General features: G+C 41.6%; 1 protein-coding gene across 1 annotated transcript in view; it reads left to right on the top strand.

Moving 5' to 3' along the window:
- frem3 (Fras1 related extracellular matrix 3) overlaps nt 1–26,955 on the top strand; it is a 417,152-nt gene that overhangs the window by 10,205 nt on the left and 379,992 nt on the right. The window contains exon 2 of the mRNA XM_041178465.1: nt 2,460–2,549. Coding sequence (XP_041034399.1) covers nt 2,460–2,549 — 90 coding nt within the window. The remainder of the gene's footprint in view (nt 1–2,459; nt 2,550–26,955) is intronic.

The following is a 26,955-nucleotide window of genomic DNA, read 5'->3' as shown; positions in this document are numbered from 1 at the left end:
CCTTAGGCTGCCTTGGCCATATGCTCTCAAATTCCTTCTTAAAATCTCTGCTCTGTATTCCTCTCTGCTTTGCCTTAAGACCCTCCTTAAAATCCAGATCATACACCAAACCTTTGTTCAGCGCTCCTAACATCTCCTTTCTTGCTTATGCCTTTGTCAAGCGCCTTGGACTATTTTACTACATTAAATATACCATTTACATTCAAATTGTTGTTATATTATTATTGAAAAGTTCTAATAAAAGATACGTTCAAGAATTGTATTAAATCCCAATCAATAGAGACAAGCCAGATGCTTAGCTAGCTGAATTAAGAGTGAATATCTGTGGGAGTCCTCTCACTCATCCACCATAGCTTCAGTGGGAGAGCCACAGAAACTCTGGAAAAATACTGCAGGTCAAGCCATTTTTCCAGGGTTTCCATGGTTCTTTCATCAAAGTTAGGAAGAAGCTGGAAAACCTCACTGAAAGTGTCTCTATAAAATGCAAAAATGCAACAAATGACATTGTCTATTTTTCACCTCAATTAACACCCATTCCACTTCTTGAAGTGTATTTATGACATGACAATATTAATGGGTTTCTTATATGCTATAGGTGTACTGTATCAATTATGAAATAGATAATTCTTACTAGTTTGAACCAGAATTCTTTGAATAGCGTTAAAGCAGAGTTTTAGTAACAATATGTCATCCTAGCAAGAATGCACTGATTGAAGGAAAATTAATAGTATCTTTTAACTGGTGATCAAATACAATGTGTACTTACAAAGGTAGATTGTAGAACAAAATATGCAGAATACTTGGGAGAAGGTTGAATTTGCTTTGCATTTTTCTTCCCGTCTGTTTTCTCCAAATCACGCACTAGGGGTTGGATTTTTGCTTTGGGGATGGGAAACAGGAGCCAGGACTGGTTTTGGGTCCAGAACCTGCCCCAGTTTCATTGGGATTTTGACGGGGTCATCCCCTTAATTGGCATGGAAACAGGCCCCCTGTCCAACTAAGTACAACAGGTGGGCCCTTGAAGTTGGAGGGCCACTTAGAGACCTTCCAGCTTGAGAGGAGCAGCTGGCTACAGCAAAGGGTAAGTATTTGAGTATTGCATCAAAATGAAGATGCCCTCTTAGGAACTTTTTTTTAAAAATCACTAAATATAGAAAAATAGCAAGCCACCACTGTGGTGGATGGGGAGCCCTTCCACATGGTGGCCTTTGGCTGCACCTTCGCTCAGACAGGCAGGCTGTAGGCTGTGTGGAGTGCTGGCACCCCAGCCTGCTGCTGGATGCTTACCTTCAGGCAGTGAACTGCCCCCAATAGCGTTGGGAAATCCCAGTCAGCCTCCATTACCTAATCTTACCAAGGGTCTTATTGAAAATTGGCTGCCCGCCTTGTGGGGGCAGGCAGTCTTAATGAGTCCTAAATCTGCCTCCCCCAAAATGGCCAGTGCCAGGAATAGTGCTGGGAAAGATGCCAGCTAACATCAGTATTTTTTGGCCCAGTGCAGCTCCGTTCCTGACCTTGAAGGGTCCCGAAAATCCTGCCTTATTCCTCTGACTGACAGCAAAGGCAGGGTGATGTGCTCTTGAAACCATTTTGTTCAACTTTTTTAAGAGGTATGCCAGTCAAGCACTGATGATTCATCTTCACTTTGATTCTCCTTTCCTTGAAGAGTCTCTGATCTCCACTTAGATTTTCCTTGCATGGTTTAGCTAAGATGAGATCTGATTGATCTTTGGGAGAGCCACAGGTTCAAACTCATTCCATGATGCTTCACATTAGAGCCCCAATGTCCTCTGTGGCCTCATTACCTACAAGCTAAAAATCTTTGTTAAAACAAAGCTTATATTTCAGTTAAACTTAAGTTTACTGTCAATTGGTTAGTAAAACAGTACTGTTAAAATTTTCTACAAATTGTATAGGAATTCCAGCTGTACTTGACAGGGTACAGGAACAGATATCTCAGTTGAGTTTGTGCAGTGTCCATTGCCAAATAGTATTGCTATTCATTGTATAATATTGGAAACCTGAAATAAAAGCAGAAAATGCTTGAAATACTCAGCAGGTCTGGTAGCACCTGTGGGGAGAGAAACAGAGTTACTGTTTTAGGTCAATGACTTTTCATCAGATTGAATTAACTTTATTTCTCTGTGTACAGATGGTGTCTGACCTGCTAAGTATTTCCAGCATTTTCTGTTTTTATTTGCTGCTCACCATCATTAGACAAAGTGCAGTACCAGGCACCCAATGCATTGATTTCTAAACAGATAGGAAGCTGTTAATGATGGATGTTTGCTGACTGTTTACACAGTTGTAATTTATAAGGCTGAGCTGCATGTACAAGAAGGAGCTGAACTGATAGAAAATGTAAGCAGGGGGTTGATGTGTTTAGAATGGTGTTAACAACGTTTATTTGGCCATACGCTATGCAATTTATTCATTGTCTTCAAATTCCCTTTTAACAGCTGATATCGATGACATGAAGATCTCCTATGTCTTGCGTGAAGGTGACAATGCAACAAGTGATATCTTCTACTTCTCTATTGAAGATTCTGGTAGGACTTTATTTTCAAAATGGTTAATATAAAAAAATGTTTCAACATATTAGCTTTACTTTCCAACAGCTTTAATTCTGTTACTGATGCTGTTAATGAATTGAGAAAGCTACTTTCTTAATTATTATATATACTGCAGTGTCTCCTGTCACCTGTAACTGCATTGTCAATATGTGAAAGTGTTTAAGAACAGTTGGGGGATATCAGTGCCTTTGTCACAGTAATGTAGAGTTCCATCCAACTCAGTTAGATAGGGAAATCCAGGCAAAAGAGGGAGTGTTACAATTGTCTCCATGCCTCTTTGCCTGTTTATTTATCCTGATTATTATGAAAAATAAGGAGGAATGGATAATTCTAATAAGAGAAGTTCTATGGATTATGATGAAATAGTGTGATATTACAAGCTATGGGACAGGTTTAATCTCTACACCATGTGCAACAGAATCATGAATAAGTTTGTTGTTCAGAAATAAGATTTGCATGATTGTTAAGATAGAAATTGCACAAACAAAGCTTGATATCCAGACTAATGTATAAAATATCAGCATCAGTAATATGGTAATGGATTCCAACATTAACCTACAACTCCTCTTATAATTGGCACACTAAATAGAAGAAAGAAATAAACAGAAACATTTTTTAAAAGGGAAAATTTAAAAAATCTATGCTTCTTCATCCTTGAACTAGTCCAGCATCGCCATCGTAGCTGGCATTCTTTATGAATGGGTTGATGATTTTGTTACAAATTAAATCTTTCCATTATGAGTAGAGTTGTTTTAAAAAAAGAGAATAGTGACTGTCAACTTAGTCTAGTTGTTTGTTTCTTGCCTCTGAGTTAGAAGGTTGTGAGTTCAAGTTGAACTCCAAGGCTTAAGTGTACTGGGCCGAATTTTGTGATGATGGCCAAACCAATGATGCTAGCTGTTCACTACACTTTCACTTGCCCATAGGCATTCAGTGACTTTTACATGGAAAGTTCCAATCAGCCAACTATTGAAAGAGTGTAGTGCCCTCTACAGAGCATCGGGAACCTGTCGGAACAGGGAAAACAAAAGTGTGTCTCCTTAACCTATCAGATTGAAGAATTGTTAGTGAGTAACATAGTCTGAACCAGGAAGTATCACTTAGAATATTGAATTCTGAAAGGAATGGAGCTCCACACTTGTGAAAGTTACTTTTCAGAGTTGCAGAGGGTTTTGGGAGTAATGAAAATTTATCATACTGTGAAAATAATATTGAACTGAAATAGGCAGGCAAGCCCAGGAGCGGCCGCGAAACGGACTGCCATCTGTGATCAACATCCGACTGTGATGAAAGACGAGCTGAAAGACTCAGCGCTGCTGGGTTGGGGGTGGGAGGAGGGCAAGCGCGGAAGTCTGTGCATGTGTGGGTTAGCACATGCTGACAGTTCCCTGAGGGCACAGAGCTGCCTCAGGGAGCTGAAGATTTGGACAAAGGAAACTAAAGCTTTAATAAATGATATAAACGTGTCCCCAAATGTGACTCAGTCACATGTAGAGGGACATGTTTAAAATAAAGTGGAAGTTTTTTTGGAGTTCTTTTACCATTGGAAACCTTACCGTGCCCATGGATGAGGTTTCATAAAAAAATTCAAAGGCCACCTGGCCTATTTGTCCGCTCACCAACTGGTTGAGCGGTCAGCGAAAAATACAACTCAATTAATACTTTAAGGGTCTTAATAGGCCTGATAATTGTCGGCGGGCCTACTGGTGACTCTCATGCGTGCCCGCTGACTGCAAGATTGCAAAAGTGCATAATGATGTCGGGACGCTTGCCCGACTTCATTGCGTGAGATTTTACGCCTGATCGGGTCAGGCGCGTGCCCGCCTGACAGAAGTAAAATCCTGCCCCATGTAAATGAAGGTGATCACAGTTAGCCTCACCACTGTTTCTGCTGAAAAATCCAGTCCATTATCTAGGCTGACATTTTAGTGCTGTGCTAAGGGAATGCTGCATTGTCAGAGGAACTGCCGTTCAAAATGACATTGCGTCGAAGCCTTGTTCATGTGCTCAGATTGCACTGTTTGAAGAAGACGGCTCCCAGTATTTTGCCCAATATTCTTGCTGCAACCAGTACCAACAAAAATTACATTAACTGGTTATTCATCTCATTTTTTATTTTTGGTTTCCTGCTGTGCATAAATAGCTGCTCCATTTGCTATATAACAGCCATGACTGCACTTCAAAGTAAATTTTTGCACGCAGAGCTTTGGGGTGTTTCTGAGAGATGTAAGTTCTTATTTGATATGTGCAAACTAGTGCACTTTGTACGTATTTTGAAAATTGACTAAAGGTATTGAAAGACAAAATACATGTGGTGAAACTCAGGCAATCAATTACAAACTGTCTGACAGAAGATACTGCTTTGACTTCAAGGCTGACATTAGCACTCACTGTAAGGTGTTTCAGCCATTCATAATTCAGCGTAGAATTTCAAGCAGTGTTTATTTTTAGTGAGAAATTTTAATTTTAGTCAGATGTTATTTGAGCTTTTGCTCTAGGATTTCATTACTGGTAAAAGCAATGCTGGAAGCAAAGAAATAAATGTTTTGTAATAGATCTACATTGCTATTTTGTTATCTATATGGTTTACATCCCTCCACTGACACCTGAAGCAAGTGTACAACAACCAAGTAGAACACCATCATTTCGGAAATACTTTCAGCCCATTTGGCAGGAACTTGCTGATTAGAAACTACTGTTGGTGATACTAATGTAGCCTCATGACATTCTTATGTCCTGCTGTTTTAATGGAAGTTTAAGTAACAAACAATGCAGCTTTTGTAAGATGCATGAAGCAGTCGCTCAGTAATATTGCTGGCAATAAATTTTACCTTTTAGAGTGGCCGCAGCATCTCAGTGGGCCCACTAGGCAGACTCAGTTCCTGGAACAGCCTGCTTCCAAATCTCCAGGGCCACAGTGCCATGAAATTTACACAAATGGATCCTCCTCGGGTGCCTATTGTTCCAGAATTTGAAACCTGTTCTGTTGCCATGTGGTGTTCCATTATTAGGAGCGCAGTTTGTTGCATCAACTTTGACTGGGTACATTTTATGATGCCATACTGAAGTGTTGACCTCTACTGATGGTTGGTAACCCTCCCACTTCCAAAATCACTATTAACCATAAATATATTAAGCTAATGTTCTATACAAGACAGAAAATCTGCCCAAACCATTCTTTTTGATGGATAGAACCAGTGCTACCAGTAGAATGCATTGAAATTTGGCCGTGGAAACCCAAGATGATGTACAGCAACAGTAGAATCAAATTTATTTGCTTATTTTAAAGCGTTTGATGAATGTAACTTCCTCCCTGTGAGGAAATTAAAACCTCCACTTAATGACAAATTTTGTACTGGGTTTCCTTGGAGACCTGAGGGGCATAGCTGAACTTGAGATTTTAGAAAATCTTATTTTCTTTGCCCATATGTACCATTTTTTGTTGCAATATATGCTTCAGCACGTTAGCATCTGAGCTATGAACAACAACAAAGGAAAATGTGAGTTAGAGAATATCTGTAAGAAAGTCACAATGTAGTGCCAATAGATTCTGGTAAGTCCATCGATAGCTAGACTTTAGTCCCTAGGATCAGGCGAGCGTCAAGCATGTGCAATTCATTCCCTTTAAGACCAAATAGCTTTAGGGATATAGAAACAGAAATGCACCATTCAGACCCTCCAGCTCCTGCCATTAAAGTAGATCATGACTGACCTGTACTTTAACTTTCTTTACTCTCCTTAACATTCCTTAATACCCTTAGACAACAAAAATCTATCAATCTCATTACTGAAAAATTTAGTTGTCCCCGTGACACACAGCCTTTGGGAGCAGGGAATTCTAAATTTCTGGAATTTTTCCTGTGAAAAGGTGAAACTTGTTCCAATTGGGAATTCATATTCCCGTTTTTAATATTCAAAGTATTAAAATATTCTGAAGCATGTTCTGCAAAGCACAGGACAAGACATGTTGGAAAACCGGAAAAAATAGTAACTTTATGAGACAGAGCCAACCAAAAGTCCATTGACTTCGGTGGGACTGGAAGATCCCACCGGCGGGTGAGGCTGGAAAGTCCTGCCGAAGTTACAAAATTAATACAGGAGATAAGAACATAATCATCATATTAGAATTTAGAGTAAAATAGATTTACATTTCAGAAAAAAGGGGGTCAAAAATCTGTGTTTACATCCTGACTTTAACAGGAAATTTGTGCCACAGAAGAAAATGAGAGGGAAGAAAATCTGAATTCATTCTAAGAATACCTACATTGTTGCCTATTAACTATGAATGACCGGCAATGTTTATCATTTTGGGTCTTGTACGTTAATTCTGAATTTATTGGAATTTTGTGAAGCTTATGGAATATGAAACTAAATTGGGGAAACCATCAAAAGCTTGAGTTGAGCTGTGGGGGCAGTGAGATTTCTATAATCACAGAATCACAGAATCTCACAGTGCAGAAGAGGCCCTTCGGCCCATTGAGCCTGCACCAACACATGAGAAACACCTGACCTACCTACCTAATCCCATTTACCAGCACTTGGTGAATGTTATGACATGCCAAGTGCTCATCCAGGTACTTTTTAAAGGATGTGAGGCAACCCGCCTCCACCACCCTCCCAAGCAGCACATTCCAGACTGACACCACCCTCTGGGTAAAAAAGCTTTTCCTCACATCCCCCCTAAACCTCCTGCCCCTCAACTTGAACTTGTGTCCCCTCGTGACTGACCCTTCAACTAAGGGGAACAGCTGCTCCCTATCCACCCTGTCTATGCCCCTCATAATCTTTTGCCAAATAATGAAGAAATGGGCCTCGGACAACTACAGGCTGTGATCCCTGCAGGATTGTCAGGATTGTACCCGCTAGTACCCTCCAACACTGAGCTCACCAGATTTCACAGGGTTACTGGCATCGTGTCACTTTGCACAGATCTCTGGTACCCACTTGCCACCTTTTCCGGTAACAATAGCACGTGGCCACCACCAGAAGGGGATGCACAGGTTCCTTAGCTCCCATTGTTAGTAGAAACTATAAAAAAGGCTCACCGAATTTATCAGTTCAGGTCACTTTGTTGGCTAAGATCTTCCGATTGTGGCACACCTGTGTCCTTCTTTATGCTTTATCCCGCCATCTGTACTCCAGTCTTACAACAAGCTCCTGACAAGCTGGGTGTGGAGAAACTCCAAACTGGGGATCCCTGTGTGTTGTATTGATGTCACTGGGCTTGAAAGGGGTGGAGAAGGTTTCTCCATTTACAGGACCACTGAGACCTCTCAGTGTAGGCCTGACCCCAGAGTTACAGCAGAGGTGTGCCAGAAGCGGAGTGCAATTTTGGCCCCACTCTTTTTGAATTATTTCTAAACTCTTATTCCTTGTGCAGTATACTCAATTTGATGTACTGCTTCAGAAGCTGGAAAGCTGAGAGAATGATTCTTTTTTGGAATTGGGTAGAGAACAAGGAATCCCAGTACATTAAAGGGACACTACCGGGTAGTTTAGAATATACGTCTAGATATGAGTCCGGGATTTGAATCTGGCTCACACAGATTGGATGAAATCTCCTTTTTTACCTTTCCTTTTCTTTGTCTTTCTCTTCTCTCTCTCCCTTGCTACTTTCACAAGCTCTACAACAGCTGTTCCAGCTCCAAAATCAAATGAGTTGAAATAATCCTAGTCTAGTTCCCAGTGAGTTCCTTTGACTGCCTTTACCGTTCACAGCTGTTGTAAAATAAAGAAGATGAAACTTGAGTTGCTGTCCTTGTGATGGTGTATAAATTGGGTTGGCTTCTAGAATGTCATAAATGAGTACACACATTCCAAGGGGAACAAATCATTACCTCGGTTGGGTTGGCAGATCAGGATATTTTAAATTCAGGGGACACACTTTACATATTATACATTTGTCTATGTTACAATTTTAGCTACTTGGTAGGGCTATGCTTACGTTTCTGTGTGTGGATTAATGTTCCCTGGTAATAGCATATCAGGGGGTTGGGAGTTTCAGATCTCTCAGCTTGATATCATTGGAAAAGTCCTGTAGCACAGCAATAGCATTGTATGTTAGTCTGTATTGATCGTATTTGTGCAGTATACAATTCAGTGTAATGTTTTTCAAACTAATGGCTAATTCCTGACTCAGCCTGGAGTACAGGCCTGGGAGCTTGATGCCAAAAATGGAGGTAATAGAAATGTTCTGATCAGGTATTGCACATCAACCTAAATAAAAAGATGTATCCAATGGTGCTGGTGCCTCTTTACAAGGCATGTTTCAAGTGAGAGAATGCACAATGGCATGTTCAGTGATCTTAATGATATTGTGAATATTACCAATTGCATGTTCCACTTTTATTCTTTTCTGTTTATAAGTCATGCTCCTTGAAACCAAGATGGACCATGAAAGAACTTAAAAAATAATCCCACGGCAGCTGTACAGCAGCGTTCAGAGTAAGGTGGCTGAAACTTCCCATTGAATCAAATATGTGTGACATCTCATCAGGTCTTCTCCAGGTAGCCCCAGTGACCTAAACTGTTGTCACTTGCAGTCCACATTGACACAGGGAGAATGACCTCCAGGGCAGTGTACCAGAGGCAGAGGCATAGAACCATATCTCAGCATAGGTTAATGCCTTCAGGAGAAGAGGGGAGCAAATTAGAGGGAGTGAAAGAGGTTAACAAAAAGAGAATAGTTGTATAATTCAGTGTCTGCAAAAGGCTGAAATTACAAAGGATTAAGTAATTACAGTGAAAACAACAAAGTCCCACTGTTTGTTGGCTTCCAGTTGTGTTTAGTTGTTGATATGGAAAAAACAAGTCAGGAAAAAATGACAAGTGTGAAGGGCAAAGCTAATGGAGAAAAACTGATAAGAAGATAAAAGAAAATTCCAAGAATTCTTCCAAAAGAAAAGAAGATTCCAAGAACTGGGAAGGTAAAGCTGTATTAGTGTTCTTATGAAATCAGGCAAATAAAGAATGTTGGGGTTTGGGGTTTAGAGTTGCTTTCTTGACAGTATAATGCAGCTAAGCGATGTCGTGGATGAATATTTTCCTATGGGTCTGAGAATTCTTATTCCCTCCTTAGAGTGAACACACCCTCAAGGAATCATTGCCCTCTTGCCACATGAATGATATCTGCCCATCAACCCATTTCCACATAACAGAAAATAGGATTTTTGGGTGAAGAAATCTTATCAAGTTCTACTTTTTAATTTATTTAGTTTGTTTTGATTAATGGCTTACAATTCCCTTGTTACAGTTATATTTTCTTCTGGATTTTCACTGAATTGACTCAGAAGTTGTTTTAGGCACAAGGACAGAACCATAACTATATTGTTTAACTCTATGAGCCTTAGGCAAAGAAAGTTCTGCTTGGTTAAACCTCCTGAGGATTAATCAATTTTTAAAATCTTCCATTGGCACAGAACATTGTGTACTATAAATTGCAAAGGTGAAAGTTTACCCCCTCATCTTTACTGTGGGGTGGATTTTACAGGGGAAGGATTTCCGGCCCTCTCCCCTCGACCGAAAAGTCCATTGGCACCAACCAGAATCCTGGCTGCCCCTCAATGAAAGTACGGTGGGGACAGCCTTCTCTGTAGCCCCAGCAGTGCTAGAAATGAGTAGTTGCTGCTGCTGGGACTACAAGTAGTCCAGGAAGAAGAAGAGCGATGAATCTGCAACTTCAGTTAAGTTACTTTTTTAAGGCCTGCCTGACAGATCCCAGTGAGGGGAGGAGGGGTTGTGGGAGATTGGGTTTTAGAGGCCAAGGTGGGGTGGATTAAGGATGGTATGGTCTTGGAGGGGGCTTGCCGCCAATGACCACAGATGACCCCCCCAAAGGATGTATCTCTCCCACCCTTCTTGCTCAACAGTGCTGTGAAAGCTGCCAGTTTGCTCACCTTGCCTCTGTCCAGCTGGATGAAAAATTGCACAGATGGGAATAAGGCACTTAAGCAGCGATTAATTCGCCAAATTAAGGGCCTCAATAGGTCTATGGGTAGAGGGGCTGCCGGATATGTTGCCCTCCAACCATAAATTGGAAGACAGGTTCGGATGTGTGTAAAGGCAGCGGACAGACTACCCATTCAATTCTATGAGCACCCACCCCTCCCGACCTTCAAACACGCTGACCGGGGGTTGTAAAATTCATCTATGTGTTCCCTAATATTTGAACTTTTGTCAAGAGGCTATGCCCCTTTAATTTTGAAAACATGACTTTTCAACTTTCAACTGACTGGAAATTTTGCAATTTGAAATGAGACAGAACAAACTGCTTAAAAATATAAGGCCACCTTCCAAGGTGAAGGTGAAAAGCAAACAGGACACCCCCAGGGGAGTGTGAAGACAGACACATATCCTATAATTCAAAGATCCATCGAAACTCATCACTGTCTAAGGAGGAGACATTAAAATGCAAAGTGCTGGATATTGAAACAATGGCTGCCACAGAGAGACCCATCCAAAACCCGTTGGAAATACACAATGGGTGAAATATAACAGGCTGGGCTGCAGCCACTGCAGAGAGATTACAAATGACACAGGGCGTGTCAAGAAAGTTTTCAGCAGAGGGAACAGGCTGGAAAGCTGTGCCCCCTCCCTCTCTCTCTCCTCTGGAAAAAGTGTGTCACCCTTTCAAGAAGTCAACTATCGGAAACCTCCCAGTGAACTGAGATCTCATAATAATTGCAACATCATGTACACCTGGCTGCATCCAAGAAACCAGCTAACCTAAATTGGCCACAATGTTTAAAATCTACGCCTCAAGGAAAATTAAAGAGCTCTTAAACATATATTCTTTTAACTTTTTTTCACTGGACTCTAACCCCTTATTTCTGATACCTGTGTGTGTGATGTTATGTTTTTACTTTTTTCAGATTTAGTGTTTGATTGGCTCCTTGTTGGTCAATGCAGAAATGGTTAAATACATTCTGATTTGAAAAATCACATCTGTGTGAAGAAGAAACTTAAACCTTAGTTGTGACCAACCAAGGAGGTTGAATAGAGGGAGGCCAGTTCACCCCTCCTCTCCTGGCAATAACACTCTTGAGCATGATGAATGATTTGCTTAAATTAGTATTGTCAGTTCTCTTCAAAATATTGAAAAGGTCATCTAGATTACCTCAAAGTCTCCTCCTTTCCACAGAATTCAAGTCCAATATCTTTATAATATCCAGAATCATCGTTGCTGCTTATTTCTGTGACATTTTAATTGTACTATTTTTCATTTTTGATTTAGGTGAGTTGAAAATAATGCTATTTCTCAGCAAAAGCAACCCAGTGCTTTATTTGCAAATGCAAAATACTCTAGTTGTTGTAAATCAGAAGTAAAAGCAGTAATTTCTAGATATACCCACCAGGTCAGGCAGCATCTGTGGAAAGAGAAACAGGATTAATATTTCAGGTTAATGATCTTTTGAAATGTTGACTCTGGCCGGAATCATCTTGGGTTTGCACTAAGTGCAGTAGCGGGCGGAAAAAAGAACATTTTACCTGCTAGCTGAAATGGCGGCTATTCACACTGCATCATCTCAATCCTGCCTCATTGATCATGCATTCCCCAGAAACGCATCATTTCACTGACGGGCGGCATCCAGTTTGCCTGTCACATCGTCACCTCGTTGCTTCCTCATCCCAGGCGCCATATGTAAAGTGCAGCCGTGCGCAACCTCTAAATGCTTCCAACCCAGGACTGCTGCACGGGAGACATGGCCCCGAAAGGCAATAAGACTGCAGCCCCCCGAGAATCAGTACCACATCCCTGGGATGACTTCTGGACATCTTTGGAGCCCACTGTGATGTCATCTACCCCCGCACTGACTGCAGAAGGCCCAGCAGTGTCACCGCTCCCACTTGGAAGGCGGTGGCAGAGCTGGTCAGTGCCAGTGCTGCACAGAAGAGGTTCACCATCCAGTGCTGAAAGAGGATGAATGATCTCATCCGTGCTGCCAGGGTAAGGCAACCATCTCATCACTCTAAACTCACACACTCACAAGCTCATCACATATTCATCTCACTCTGCCAGCTCAAGGGACATCACTATTTAGTCTCCCACACACATCCTCACATCTGCTCTGGAGACTGCCTCCTCAACCCTCACCCTCTTGAGGCCACTATGCACAGATAAACATGTGCCCTCACACACACCCTGGGATACCCCACTTCACCAGTAATGCCCAGCCTTGCAGCCTCTTCCCTTGCCTGAGGCCACTTCACCCCCTTCCCCAATCAAGCCCTAGCCCTCCAGCCATTGAAAAGCCACCCCTGCCTTACGGCTGGTCTCGTAAGTAGATACCTGCCTGTGAGCCCCCCTAAAAGTGATGTCGTACTACCTGTGAAGCCTGGCACTGATGACTGTGAGTGCTGCCCGAAGCAAGATAGGCAAACAAGCCTCAAAGTCCCAAGTGAAGTGCAGCCCGCTAAGTGCACGTCGCTTTTGATCAGTTGTGAAATATGTCGGCATACAGTCACGCTGATATGCCCGGATGATCCAGCATGGGAGATGATTCTGGCGAACTGGGCTTATAATGATACGCAAATGTATTAAAATGAAGTTCCTGATGTGTGGTGGCAGGAAATGTGGCCCACTATTAATTGGCTGATTGGACGATTGCAGACTGGTTTCACGATGTTGTGAAACCATTTTTGGACTTCCTGCCATATTGTCCGCTCACGCTGTCATGATGCTCGACACCAGTGGGTATGGAAAATTCTGCCTGACCTGCTGAGTGTTTGCAGTGTTTCCTGTTTCTATTTTTATTTGCCTTTTCTCTTGTAACTGAACAGCAATGATAGTTTTACAACTTTACCCACCATAACCTCGCGATCTCTTTCCTGATTGGCTCTCTACCACTGTTCCAAACAGCACGTATTGGGACAATTTTCAACACCTGCCCATTAGCTTCCCAGCTGACTAACAGGTGGCATGCATTTGAACTTCAGATGGGGGAGGGGTGCATTGACACCCAGGACCCACTTCATAACATTTTCGGTTGGAGCTGTGAATGTGTTGAGTGGTTTTTTTATTCATTCATGGGATTTGCGTGTCGCTGGCTAGGCCAGCATTTATTGCCCATCTCTAATTGCCTTTGAGAAGGTGGTGGTGAGCTGCCTTCTTGAACCACTACAGTCCATGTGGTGTAGATACATCCGCTTGTCGGAGATGGTCATTGCCTGGCACTTGTGTGGCATGAATGTTACTTGCCACTTGTCAGCCCAAGCCTGTAGATTGCCCAGGTCTTGCTGCATTTGGACATTGACTGTTCAGTATCTGAGGAATCGCAAATGGTGCTGACCATGGTGCAATCATCAGCGAGCATCCCCACTTCTGATGGGAGGAAGGTCATTGATGTAGCAGCTGAAGATGGTTGGGTCTGGGACACTACCCTGAGGAACTCCTGCAGTGATGTTCTGGAACTGAGATGACTGACCTCCAACAATCACAATCTTCTAGCAGTTTTCCAACTAAGTGGCTTGCAAGGCCATTTCAGAGGACACTTAAGAGTCAACTACATTTCTATGGATCTGGAGTCACATGTAGACCAGGTAAGGATGGCAGTTTGCTTTTTACAACAATCAACAATGGATTCATGTTCATCATTAAACTGTGAATTTCAATTGATTGAATTCCAATCCCATCATCTGCTGTGGTGGGATTCAAACCTGGGTCCCCAGAGCATTACCCTTGGTCTCTGGATTACTAGTCCAGTAACAATACCACTATGCCACTGCCTGGACTAAATTATAACGTTTGCCTGTCTTGAGCATAAGACTACTTGAAGATGCAAATCAGGGTCAACATTGGTTGTTGGACCCCCTTTGCAATTTTCTAATAAAAATGGATGGAGCATGCATCGTGCAATCTTTGTCCATTGGCCGAACAGCCAAACCAGTGTTTCAGAAAGGAGTTTTATTTTTAGGTAACCTTTTGAGGGACTAGGATGAGCAGGAACTATGGAGTGAGGTCTATTCCTCCTCCCTCCATAAAAATACAGCAGCCTGAAGCCAGCCTATGCTGGATACCAGACTTGACTTCACCACCCAAGCCTGACCAGCTAGCTAGTTCAGTATAACTGGCAAGCTGCCAAGGGCACCAGTTTGGCACTTTCAGCTTGTTGGAAGCATTTAAATGAGGTCCAAATTCCAAACCGGGGTTGGATCTCCTGCCACCAGCTTCAGGTGTGTACTGCATCCTTTAACAGGGCATGTGTGTTAGCTTTAGTTCAGTTGATAGCTCTCTCACTTTGAGTCGCAAAGTTCTGGGCTTGAGTCCCAATTCAGGGACTGAGCACAAAAATCAGTACTGATACTCCAATGAAGTACTGAAGGAATACTGTATTGTTGGAGGTGCCATCTTATGGATGAGATGTAAAACCACTGCTCCATCTGTCTGCTTGGATAGATGTAAAAGATCCCATGCAGTACTTCAAAAATGAGCAGGGAAGTTACCCTGGTGTCCTGGCCAATATTTATCCCCAAATCAGCATCACAAATAAAACAGATAATCTAGTCATTGCTGTTTTTGGGAGTTTGCTGAGCACATATCAGCTGTCGTTTTTCCAACATTACAACAATGACTGCACTTCAAAAAGTATCTAATTGGCTGTAAAGTGGTTTGAGATTTCTGGTGGTTGTGAAAAGTGCAATATAAATGCAAGTCTTTGTCTTTTTTATTCAAAATTGATGGCAGAGGAATCAGGTGGGTTTCATAAAGGGCAGGTGAATTGCCCTATGTGGTACGTTTACTACGTGGGTAGCAAAGTTGAAAATTACCCCAACTGTTTAAGAGCATCAAACATTTTATAACCAATTTCCTTCATTATTTCAGTGCTGCTTAGTTAATTTTACTTGAAATCTGATATCTAGCTTTTGTTTTCTTATTGATTGAACACCAATTAACGTCCATTGGATGGCTGGTAGTGCATTACCCTTGTCTGAATTCTCCCATCCATTGGAATGTTTAAATAATGCACATGGCTGGTTTACTTTTTTCATAATTTTCCAGTTGGAGATTTGGTGTCAAGTTGAAAGTTGACAAACCTCCTGCAGCATTTTTTAACGCTGGAAAAGGAAATGAAGAAGGTGCGGTTGTAACACAGGCTAGAAAATAATGGATGTGGCAAGCACAGAAGGCTTTACAGAGAAATGTGACCACTTTTTACAGTGCGACAGCATAAAAAATAAGAAATCATGGACCGAGAAAAAGCCTTTGGTATATCCATATTCCTTCGGAGCAAATCTGCAATCAATCCAATAATAAATATTGATCCTTCCTTTTAAACCTGAAAGGAATTTCTGAATAAAAATGCCTTGATACCTGCCACAATGATGAAGTTAAAATTAGGAACGTAAGCAGATCATATGGCTCCTTCAGACTGCTCCATCATTCAATACGATCATGACTGATTTATTTTTTTATATTTGCTTATGGGATGTGGGTGTTACTAGCTGGGCCAGCATTTATTGCCCATCCCTAATTGCCCTGTTCAGAGGGCATTTAAGAGTCAACCATACTGCTGTGGGTCTGGAGTCACACATAGGCCAGACCAGGTAAAGACAGCAGACCTCCTTCTCTATAGGACATTAGTGAACCAGATGGGCTTTTACAACACTGGTTTCATGGTCATCATAAGACTTCTAATTCCAGATTTTTATTAAATTCAGATTTTACCACCTGCCATGGTGGGATTTGAAGCCAGGTCCCCAGAGCATTACACTGGGTCTTATACTAGTCCAGTGACAATTCCACTATGCCACCACCTCTCCCATCTTCTGCCTCAGCTCCAGTTTCCTGCCCACTCCTCATATCCTTTGATTCCCTGAGACACCAAAAAATCAGTCTTTCTCATCCTTAAATATACTTAATGATGGAGTACCCAAACCGTCAGGAATAGAGATTTCCAAAGATTCACAACACTTTGAGTAAAGAAATTTCTCTTCATCTCAGTCCTAAATGATCAATCCCTTGTCCTGAGAATGTACCTCCATGTTCTAGATTCCTCAGTTTGGGGAAACAATCTCTCAGTGTCTACCCTGTCACACCCCTTCAGAATTTTGTAAATTTCAATGAGATTAGCTGATCCTTATCTGCATTCTCATTATTTAACCACAGCCTGCATCCTTGACTCTGGTAGCAATAGATATTATACTGAGTATAATTGATTGATGAGCACAATTATGGGTTAGTTAATCTAATGGGAGATGGGGGAATGATATCATGCTATATTTGTAACCATTTTTCTTCTTTATGCATTTGTTTTACTATTTCAGTCTTTCAATGTAAAATAGCTTTCCTCTGGCAGAATCTTTAACCATAGGAAAATTTGCCGCAAGTGGTCAAAGAAAACAAGCTTTGCTTGATGTAGCTAAGGGTCAGAAGATGTCCATCATAATTAAACTGACTGATTTTAAGGTGGGTGTGTACAAAATAAAACTGTCATTTGAAACAAAAACAGGTGAGAATATACACACATACCAGACTGCTGGCAATAAGTAACCTTGGCAACCCTACAGCTGGAAGGGATGTACACTTAACAAGCAGCACTGTAATATATAGTAGAAGAGCCTTTGGCCTGTTCTTCTGAATAGCAATGATAGAAGAATATTGAGTCCATGCCAGTTTGTCCTTGTCGACAGCTTGGCAGGAAGCTAGCGAGATTAATTGGAGCAATTTGTCTGCTCAAGCAGCTTTTATACAGTAGTTACCAATAGCTGGCACAGTTTGAACATTTTACACTTGTTATGGATGAGCTATGGTGAAGATATGCCCAAGGAAGCTGGGTCAATCCAAGATTCAAAAGAAGTATAGGCACTAATGAATGTTTACAGTTTGGTAAGCAAAAACCTGAGTGTTGAGATAGTAGAGTCTTCTACATTCACTAAAGATATTTAATCTTGCTGATGCAAATCTGTCTGGATGGAATACTTGATTTCTTGGTAAGTGACACATTTTCTCAATGGGTGTTTTAGTGATTAGTGACCTTGTAACTGATGCTGTTGTCTATATTATTTCTTCATTATTAAGAAGGACAAATAGACTTGAAATAATTTCTTTAAGAAGCAGATATCAGATAAAGTACTTACAGAATATAACTCAAGTGATGCCCCTTTCTTTCATAAGTCTGTAAGACACATAATTCACAAAGTTTATAGGTGCTAGCAAGTAGGGCCTTCACATAAGCAAAATAACACCAGTAACGCAAGTCTGGAGATAGGCATTCTAATTATACCATGACTGATAAATCGTTAAATATTAAATGTATTCAGGGTCATACTTATGTATATTTCATACTGTTATAATTCACAACAGTCAGTTAGCTACTTCACTGCAGTTAAATTACCTTTTCTTTTAAGTCCGGCTATAAGGAATGAGCATATTTTTGAGGTATCTGACCATATAGGATTGACAATAATTAACTACAAATGTTTTTGGCATATCATCAGTAAAAATTAATATAGATCAACCATCCAATGACACTGTCAGCTGCCACTTCACTTGAAAAAATCATACTGGACTTGAAGGAGATACAGCAACAGATAACATTAAGAATGAATTGCATTTAAAAAAAGTTAATTTCCAGTAGTCTATGTTAATTTATAATCACATTTAACACAGAGTTTATTTGTGATATAGGGAAATACTGAACAATGATCAGTCTGCAGGTAAATTAGCTACAGGTGGAATCAGTCTGCAGGTAAATTAGCTACAGGTGGAATTTGCAGCGTTTAGTGTTGAATCTGCCTCAGCGTATGTGATGTGCCTTCAGTAGGAATGGTTGCTGCCTGCACTGAGAATCTTAAAATTGAAATTTGCGAAATAAAAACTCCCTATCATGGCAGGTCCCTGGACAAGGTCCCCCAATTTTTTATGATCCCAGATGAGATACCCCAAATTGTTAACTTTCCGAATGGGACCCCAATTTTGTTATGCTCCTGGGTGAGGAGGAACGAGCTGGCTCCTCTTCTTTATTCAACTCCCTCAGTTGGTTGCAACATGGTTAATTTAAAGAGGATCCCTTCCCTCGTGGATACCTTTTCCTAGTCCAAATGTATTTATGTTTTAGAAGGAACCAATTTAACCAGGCTTTCTTGAGTCAAAGAAAGAGTAAGCTTATTAGTTATTAAAACACGAAAAAAAATAATAAAAATGCAGCATACATAAAGACAGACCAGAAATAAGAAGTTGAGTCTAAAAATAAAAGTTAAAGAAGATGTACAAATCAGTATTTGGTTTGTCCGTGAAGAGTAGATGGTGAAATGTTATGCCTGTTAAATTAGGCGATTCCAGTAGTGCTGACTTTGGTAGTTGAGCAGTTGGTTTGGAGACACTTGGTTCTTCAGGTTAGCTGAAGGAGTTGCCCTGTTTCCTTTTTAACTGTGGCTTTGCTGACTTAGCTCCAGCCAGAGAAAGAGAGAAAAAACTTTTACCTGCAAGCTGCAGTGATGTCTCGCTGCTGTTCTTCTGCTGTGACCTTCACAGCACCCACTAGTGCACCAGCACTAGAACACACCAATCAGGTGTGCAGCTGGCTTTTCAACCCCTTTTCTTGTGTATTCCTGGATAGGAAAAAAGCAAACATGTCTTTCACCCAGAATCGCCTTTCTTTCAACTTAGACCATTTCTGCATTCTGGGATATAACTCAACAGCTAAGGTGATAATCAGTTTCCCATTGTTTCTGCAACCACAGGAGATTAAAGTTCAGTCTTTTGAATTGCATCTCTTCCTTTCAACTGTCTCTGTCTGAAGTCGGCCTTGACACCTTTTAGGTGCGACATTCCAGGGCCTCTCTGGATTAGTCAGTCAAGTATAATCCACATAGGAATTTTTCAGAAAGTGGTTACTTTTCAGTCTCCACCAGCTTTTGCTTATATGCCCTTTTTAAAAATAACTCGTCTTCCTCAAAACATTCTATATGCCCGTAAATAACTAGGGCTGTGATCCGCTGTCATGACACTGTAATAACAAGACAAAAATAGTGAGATTGGGTGACTGAGATTGTAAATTAACATCGACCACTGGAAATCACTGTGTTTTGAAATGAAATGTGCTTCTGATATGAGACTTCTGCCATGAAATTTATTTTCATTAAAGTCTATACATTTCGTAATGTGGGCACCCTGGTTTGGTCATCTCATCCTTGTTAATTGCACATAACAACCCAACAAATTCACCTGTTAAAACTCCAATTCAAATTCCACATCGAGGTGCAAGAAACACTGATACATTGTGAATCCTCTCAGCAGGCTTCTTTTTGAGTATTGGGTGTCAGTTGTAGCATCAGGGCAGCAATCAATAGTTAAGCAACAGCATGAATATAACTAGCTACTGAAAACATCTCACACCAGGTTAAATTCAATAACTACTGTATGATCTGGCATGTACATTTAACCTGTGTGCAAATCTTTTACCAACCCAACAATAGGAGGTCAGGAATTATGATTTGTATACTGCTGTTATCTGGAGCATTTTTCTGGCCAGCCTTTCACATTTATTTCTGGCATCAAAGTTATATTATAGCCCTCAAGGCTCTGAACAGACAAAACCCAAATAGGCGCATTCTTAGAAATGTAGATTTTTGTCCCCAGTTTATTTTTCTATGAAACTGAAGGCAGTCCTCACTGAACCCAACTCATCTCCATGGCCCTTTATAGCCCCATGCCAACTTGGTTCTACCTCATGCCAACCTGTGTCTCCCACCCACTACTCTTTGCTCTTACACCCGCCATGCCAACTCACCCAATATCCACCATGGGAAGACCTTCACTATATATAACAAACAATGCATGAAAACCATTCTTTTCCTTTACATCCCCTCAAGTACTATTCCCTTACAAAAACAAACATTTGTATTCATAGCCCCGGATCAAAGACAGCAAATCTCTTTATGACCACTTGGAGTTCTCAATCAAACTGTGAACCTACAGGCCGCCACTGCAATAATGATAGGTTGCAGAAGCAGTCAAACAGAAATAAAATGATAATGCTGGTATTCAGACTTATGTCAACAACATCTAATGAAACAAGCACTGATTTGTTTTTAACTGCTGGCTGGCTGCTTTGTTTTCGAAATTTAAAGGGCAAGAGATTGAAATGACTTGACAGTTCTACACCTTATCCACTTCCTATGCACATTCATGCGCCTAACTTCTCCCAAAGGGTATCTGACCTCTGCCAAAGGTGTACCTTGTCTTTCCAAATAACTTCAGCAGGTTTAGACCTTTTCCTCAAATGTTTAAAGCCCTCCATGTGTTGTGTTTCAGAAAGCTAGGAGACCAGAATTGCTTCTGTTAAAAGGCAGCTGCACATTTAAATATGAAATATGAAATGTGAACGTCTATGAAATGTGTGAAAAACATCTCGTCCCCATTCACTCCCTCAGCAAAAATAGTGGGTGCTGGGTTCGAGGGCAGGACCTGTGGAATTTGGGCTCCGGCATCTTTTTGGCCAATGTGCAGAGCCCTTTAAGCTTTTTAAGAATCTGGGCCATGCACTCTGGATAGAGTAAACTTGATTGATCAAATTGCCTCCCCTTGCTCTGAATTTTTTAATGTTCTAATAAGCCATCAAGAAAACCAAATAAGCAGGAACATTCAGTAGTGTCATCCCTTGCCTTACATTTGTCTATTAAAAACTCCCATGTGGGGTAGATATCTATAACAGATTTCTAAACTGGTGTCCAGTGTCCTGAATGGTTTGCTTCAAGTTTTCTGGTCATACGTTAAGAAACTGTTACTCAATCTGTCTGTAGGAAATGTATATAATCCTTAAGTATTAGCACTGCAACCAGAGAGCAGCATGTTAATAAATGCAATGTAGTGATAAATGGCCACTTTACAGCGATGAGAAATTGATTGTGGGAATCAGAACTATTTGGTACAGCACTTGATGTATTATTAAACACGACAGCTGAGAAACCAATTCAATCCCAACCAACCAGACAAAGGATTCCACAAGTATGCTGATGGACTGGAACAACTGTTGACGCCAAGGTTATCAGTTCTGCTTTATTTATATATATTGTATATGCTGTTTCCTTTCAAAATGACTACATAGAATCTTAATGAAGTCAAGGAGATTAAATATGTATAAATCTGCTCCTGGAATATATAATGCTAATTAGATCAATATTCATAATCAAGAATAGTTTAAACATGAGCTCCCATTTGATTCTGAAATCAGTTTGAAGAATAGAGAATTTTTGTCATAGGTTCCCTTATGCAGCCATCATTAATTTAAGTCATGTCAGAGTCCATTTATGTCAGAGAATTTATCATCATTATATGCAAAGTGTATGGAGCTTTTTTGTTGATCCATTAAAGCAGAAGGAAATCTAGAACAAGCTAAGACAATTTGTCTGATCAATTTTTCTCTATCCAGAGTCGATTATTCTGTCATGGACTTCCCTCCTGCATTACACATTGACTCCTTACATGAGGGAGTAATAATTTCCTTCTCCAATCTCCCTTGGAAAAATATTTTACTAAGTATCTCCACAAACCTAGTTTATTTCGGTATTTATTGTTGCCACTGTATAAGCTGTATTTTCCTTTTGTTGCTAGGCGTGGATGTCATCTTAGATATTGATGGTCAAGCCATTCATGCTTAATGTCTGATGAGATCTATACTGAAAGATTGATAATACTGATGTATTAACTACAAGTCTGTTGAAGAATTATGGATGGATATGTTTTGTCTCTGTATAAATTTTCAAGAAAAATTATTTTCCTAAATTGGAGAATTATATAATAGTAAACAAACTTTCCACCCAGAAGGAAATATATCCTAATAGTTGAGAAGTTGACAATATAAGTTTTTAAAAAGTTCATCCATGGGAGGTGAGCATCGCTGGCTCGGCCCGCATTTATTGCCTGCCCCATGGTGGTGAGCTGCCTCCTTGGACCACGGCAATCCATGTGGTGTAGGTGCATTCACAGTGCTGTTAGGAAGGAAGGTCCAGGATTTTGATCCAGTGACAGTGAAGAAATGGCGATATATTTCCAAGTCAGGATGATATGTGGTTAGGAAGAGAACTTCCAAGTAGTGGTGCTCGCATGCATCTGCTACCCTTGGCCCTCTAGATGATAGTGATCGTGGGTTTGGAATGTGATGTCTAAGGAGCATTGGTGCGTTCCTATAGTGCACCTTGTAGATGGTACACACTGCTGCTACTGTGTGTCAGTGGTGGAGGAAGTGGTTTGTAGATGGGGTGCCATTCAAGCAGGCTGCTTTGTCCTGGATGGTGTCAAACTTCTTCAGTGTTGTTGGAGCTGCATAATCCAGGCAATTGGAGAGTATTTCAACACACTCCTGACTTGTGTCTTGTAGATGGTGAACACCTTCGGGGAGTCAGGAGGTGAGTTACTTGTTGCATGATTCCTAGCCTCTGACCTGCTCTTGTAGCCATAGTATTTATATGGCTAGTCCATTTCAGTTTCTGGTCAATGGTAACCCCCAGTATGTTGATAATGGGGGATTCAGCGATGGTAATGCCATTGAATGTCAAGAAGCAATGTTTGCCCTCTCTTGTTGGAGATGATCATTGTCTGGTACTTGTGTGGTATGAATGTTACTTGCCACTTGTCAGCCCAAGCCTGGAAATTGTCCAGGTCTTGCTGCATTTGGACATGGACTGTTCCTATGTCTGAGGAGTCGCGAATGGTGTTGAACATGGTGCAATCATCAGCGAACAACCCCATTTCTGTCCTTATGATGGAAGAAAGGTCATTGATGAAGCAGCTGAAGGTGATTGGGCCGAGGATACTGCCCTGAGAAACTCCTGAAGTGATTTCCTGGAACTGAGATGATTGACCTTCAACAACCACAACCATCTTCCTTTGTGCTAGGTATGACTCCAAGCAGCCAAAAGTTTTCCCCCTGATTCCCATTGATTCCAGTTTTGCTAGGGCTCCTTGATGCCACACTCTGTCAAATGCTGCCTTGGTGTCAAGGGCAGTCACTCTCACCTCACCTTGGGAGTTCAGCTCTTTTGTCCATGTTTGAACCAAATGAGGTCAGGAGCTGAGCGACCCTGGCGGAACCCAAATTGAGTGTCAGTGAGCAGGTTATTGCTAAGCAAGTGCCGCTTGACAGCACTGTTGATGGCCCCTTCCATCACTTTACTGATGATGGAGAGTAGACTGATGGGCGGTAATTGGTTCGGTCAAATTTGTCCTGCATTTTATGTACAATTTTCCACGTAGCCAGGTAGATGCCAGTGTTGTAGCTGTACTGGAACAGTTTCGCTAGGGGCATGGCAAGTTCTGGAGCACAAATCCTCAGTACTATTGCCGGAATATTGTCAGGGCACATAGCCTTTGCAGTATCCAGTGCCTTCAGCCATTTCTTGATGTCATGTGGAGTGAATTGAATTGGCTGAAGACTGGCATCTGTGATGCTGGGGACCTCCAGAGGAGGCCGAGATGGATCATCTGGTCAGCGTTTCTGGCTGAAGATTGTAGCAAATGCTTCGGCCATATATTTTGCATTGATGTGCTGGGCTCCTCCATCATTGAGGATGGGGATACTTGTGGAGCCCCCTCCTCCATTGAGTTGTTTAATTGTCCACCACCATTCACAGCTGGATGTGGCAGGACTGCAGGGCTTAGATCTGATCCATTGGTTGTGGGATCGCTTAGCTCTTTCTATGTGAATAGTCTAAACCAATAAAAGAGTTAAAAAAATGTTTGTCATTGACTCAAACATGAAGATGTATCTGAATTTTTTTTGTATTTCAATCAAAAACTCAGCAACTAATGCCTGAGAGCTAGCCAGAAATTGCAGCATGCTTTTGCTATCAACTTTTTGATCTTGAAGCACATCAAAATGTAATCTGACCTACCACAAGTAGCTAAGACAAATCTTCATATCTAACTTCAGAATTACTTCAAAACTGCCTTGGAACCACCAGATAAAATCTGCAATACAACAGCAATCTACACCAGAATTGTCTAGTTTATCAAATGAAAAACCTCCAGTGCACTCAAAAATATGTGTGTCTTCAACCTTTCCTTCTGCTCAGTGTACAGAAATCATTCTTTGCCTTGCAAAGTCAGTAACTCTTCTATACTTTGTTCAAATTATAACTGTTGCTATGTATAAGATGACAGATTTCAGTAGGACTGAGAATGTTGAAGATGTTGAATACAGAAACCACAAACACCTGAGGAATAGTCATGCTAAGGTCAGTGTTCAATTCATTTAATGTCTTTACCAGGACATTGCTTGTAAAGCGGTTTCAAATGTTGTAATTCCCTTCTTTGATATGAACAATGATCGCACCAAGTGTGTGTTTCTGTACTAATCTGTATAAGGGCATGAAAGGGTGGATCTCCCTGCTTTCCACTGCGCCAGGCAATGTTCATGCAGCTGTTTTATGGAGTTCACAGGCTGACTGCCCTTACTGCTCCTGGGAGGCATGGTACTTTTTGAAGGTGTGATTTTATTAATTGATTCATTCACATGACAGGTGGACAGCTAACGGAAAATAGGTACCCAGGGCACAGTCCTAACATGGTCAATCTAGGTCCTGTATATGTCATTGGACCCTATTTGCAAATCAAGACCTGGGATTGCAGAGCAGCCTACCTTGCTGGGAGTCGGAGCGGAGCTGCGGGAGACAGTCAGGAGCTGAGCAGTGCCTATAAATAAAAACCAGGGATTGCAGAGTGGCCTACCTTGCTGGGAGTCGGAGCGGAGCTGGGGGAGACAGTCTGGAGCTGAGGAGCGCCTATAAATAAAGGCCAGGGATTGCAGGCGACCTACCTTGCTGGGAGTTGGAGCAGAGCTGCGGGAGACAGTCGGGAGCTGAGCAGTGCCTATAAATAAAGGCCAGGGATTGCAGAGCGACCTACCTTGCTGGGAGTCGGAGCGGAGCTGGGGGAGACAGTCGGGAGCTGAGGAGCGCCTATAAATAAAGGCCAGGGATTGCAGAGTGGCCTACCTTGCTGGGAGTCAGAGCGGAGCTGCAGGAGACAGTCGGGAGCTGAGGAGTGCACAATATCCTGATTACAGCTGCTGTGAGGCAACAGTGGGGGAAAAATGCTACTGTAATGTCATAGGAAACTAGTAAGTAGCTAGTGAGTTAAGAGCTCAGTGTAAGGGCATGTAAAAAACCAGCTTAGGGCAGTTAAGATAGATCTATGAACAGAAAGAACTGAAACTTTAAAATAAAAATCTAAATCTTTAAAACATTAAGATTGAAATAAAACAATAAAAATAAAAAAGCAATAAAAACAAAATAATTAAAACAAACATCTAAAACACACACCTGTGTAGTAAGGAAGCATATAACTTATAGTTGTCAGTGGTACCAGCATTTAATAAACACAGTAAATTGTAGCATACGTAGGAAGAAATTAATTGAATTAATTTAAATAACATAAATTAAAATGGCAGGCAGGTGTTATGCTGCAGCTGCAGAATGTGGGAGCTTTTGGATGCCAAGGCGATCCAGGACAAACACGTCTGCAGAAAGTGTAAGCAGCTAGAGGAATTCCGGATCAGGATTATTGATCTGGAAGCCGAGCTGCAGACACTGCACAATATAAGGGAAGGTGAGAAATATCTGGACATTTTGGGCTGAATCTTACCTATAGCGGGCGGGCTGGGCGGCAGCGGGTGGAGGTGTGTGCAGAGCCGATCGCTGCCTGTGATCGGCTGCGCTCCACCATTTTCTGTGGGTGGGCTAACTAAGGCCTGCCCAGTGTAACACGCGGTCCGTAGCGGTCAGCGATACCTATGCGGCAGGGGGAGGAGGGAGAGTCGGGGCCTGTGCTCTTTCGTGCATGGGCGCAAAAGAGTGCAGCAAAGTCCCTGAGGCACGGAGCTGCCTCAGGAAGATTAAGTTCACAATAAAATTTTTGAATAAAGGAAGTTAAAAATTATTTAAACATGCCCCATCATGTGACAGTGCCACATGATCTGGGATGTGTTTGTGAATTTTGCAAAATTTAATTAATTATTTTGTTAAACCTTCAGGAAACCTTATCCTGTCCGTGGATGAGGTTTCCTGAAAAACACGAAGACAGCTTGGGCTCTTCGCCTGCCCACCAATCTTAAGGTTGGATGGGCAGCGTGGTTAACTATTTTAATTGCTTTTTTAATGGCCTTAGTAGCCTGCCGAGCGAAATATCGAAATGACACGCGATGACGTCGGGACACACGCCCGACATCATCGCCCACCATTTTATACGTCAGTGTGTTGGCCTTGCTCCCACACGCCAATGCCAATATTCTGGCTTGTGTTCCAGAAGACGGTCACACCTTTTAGGATAGGGTTGTATGTTTTGGTCAGCGGTGCGGGACAGGAGGATGTGACTGTGAGTGAGGCAGGTAACGGGACCAAGCAGACAGTCGTGGAGGAGCGTCAGTCTTTGCAGTTATCAAACAGG

Source organism: Carcharodon carcharias, chromosome 1, assembly GCF_017639515.1.
Source record: "Carcharodon carcharias isolate sCarCar2 chromosome 1, sCarCar2.pri, whole genome shotgun sequence".
Classification (NCBI taxonomy): Eukaryota; Metazoa; Chordata; class Chondrichthyes; order Lamniformes; family Lamnidae; genus Carcharodon; species Carcharodon carcharias.
The sequence above is the reverse complement of the archived record's forward strand: the minus strand, read 5'-3'. Positions and strand labels throughout refer to the sequence as shown.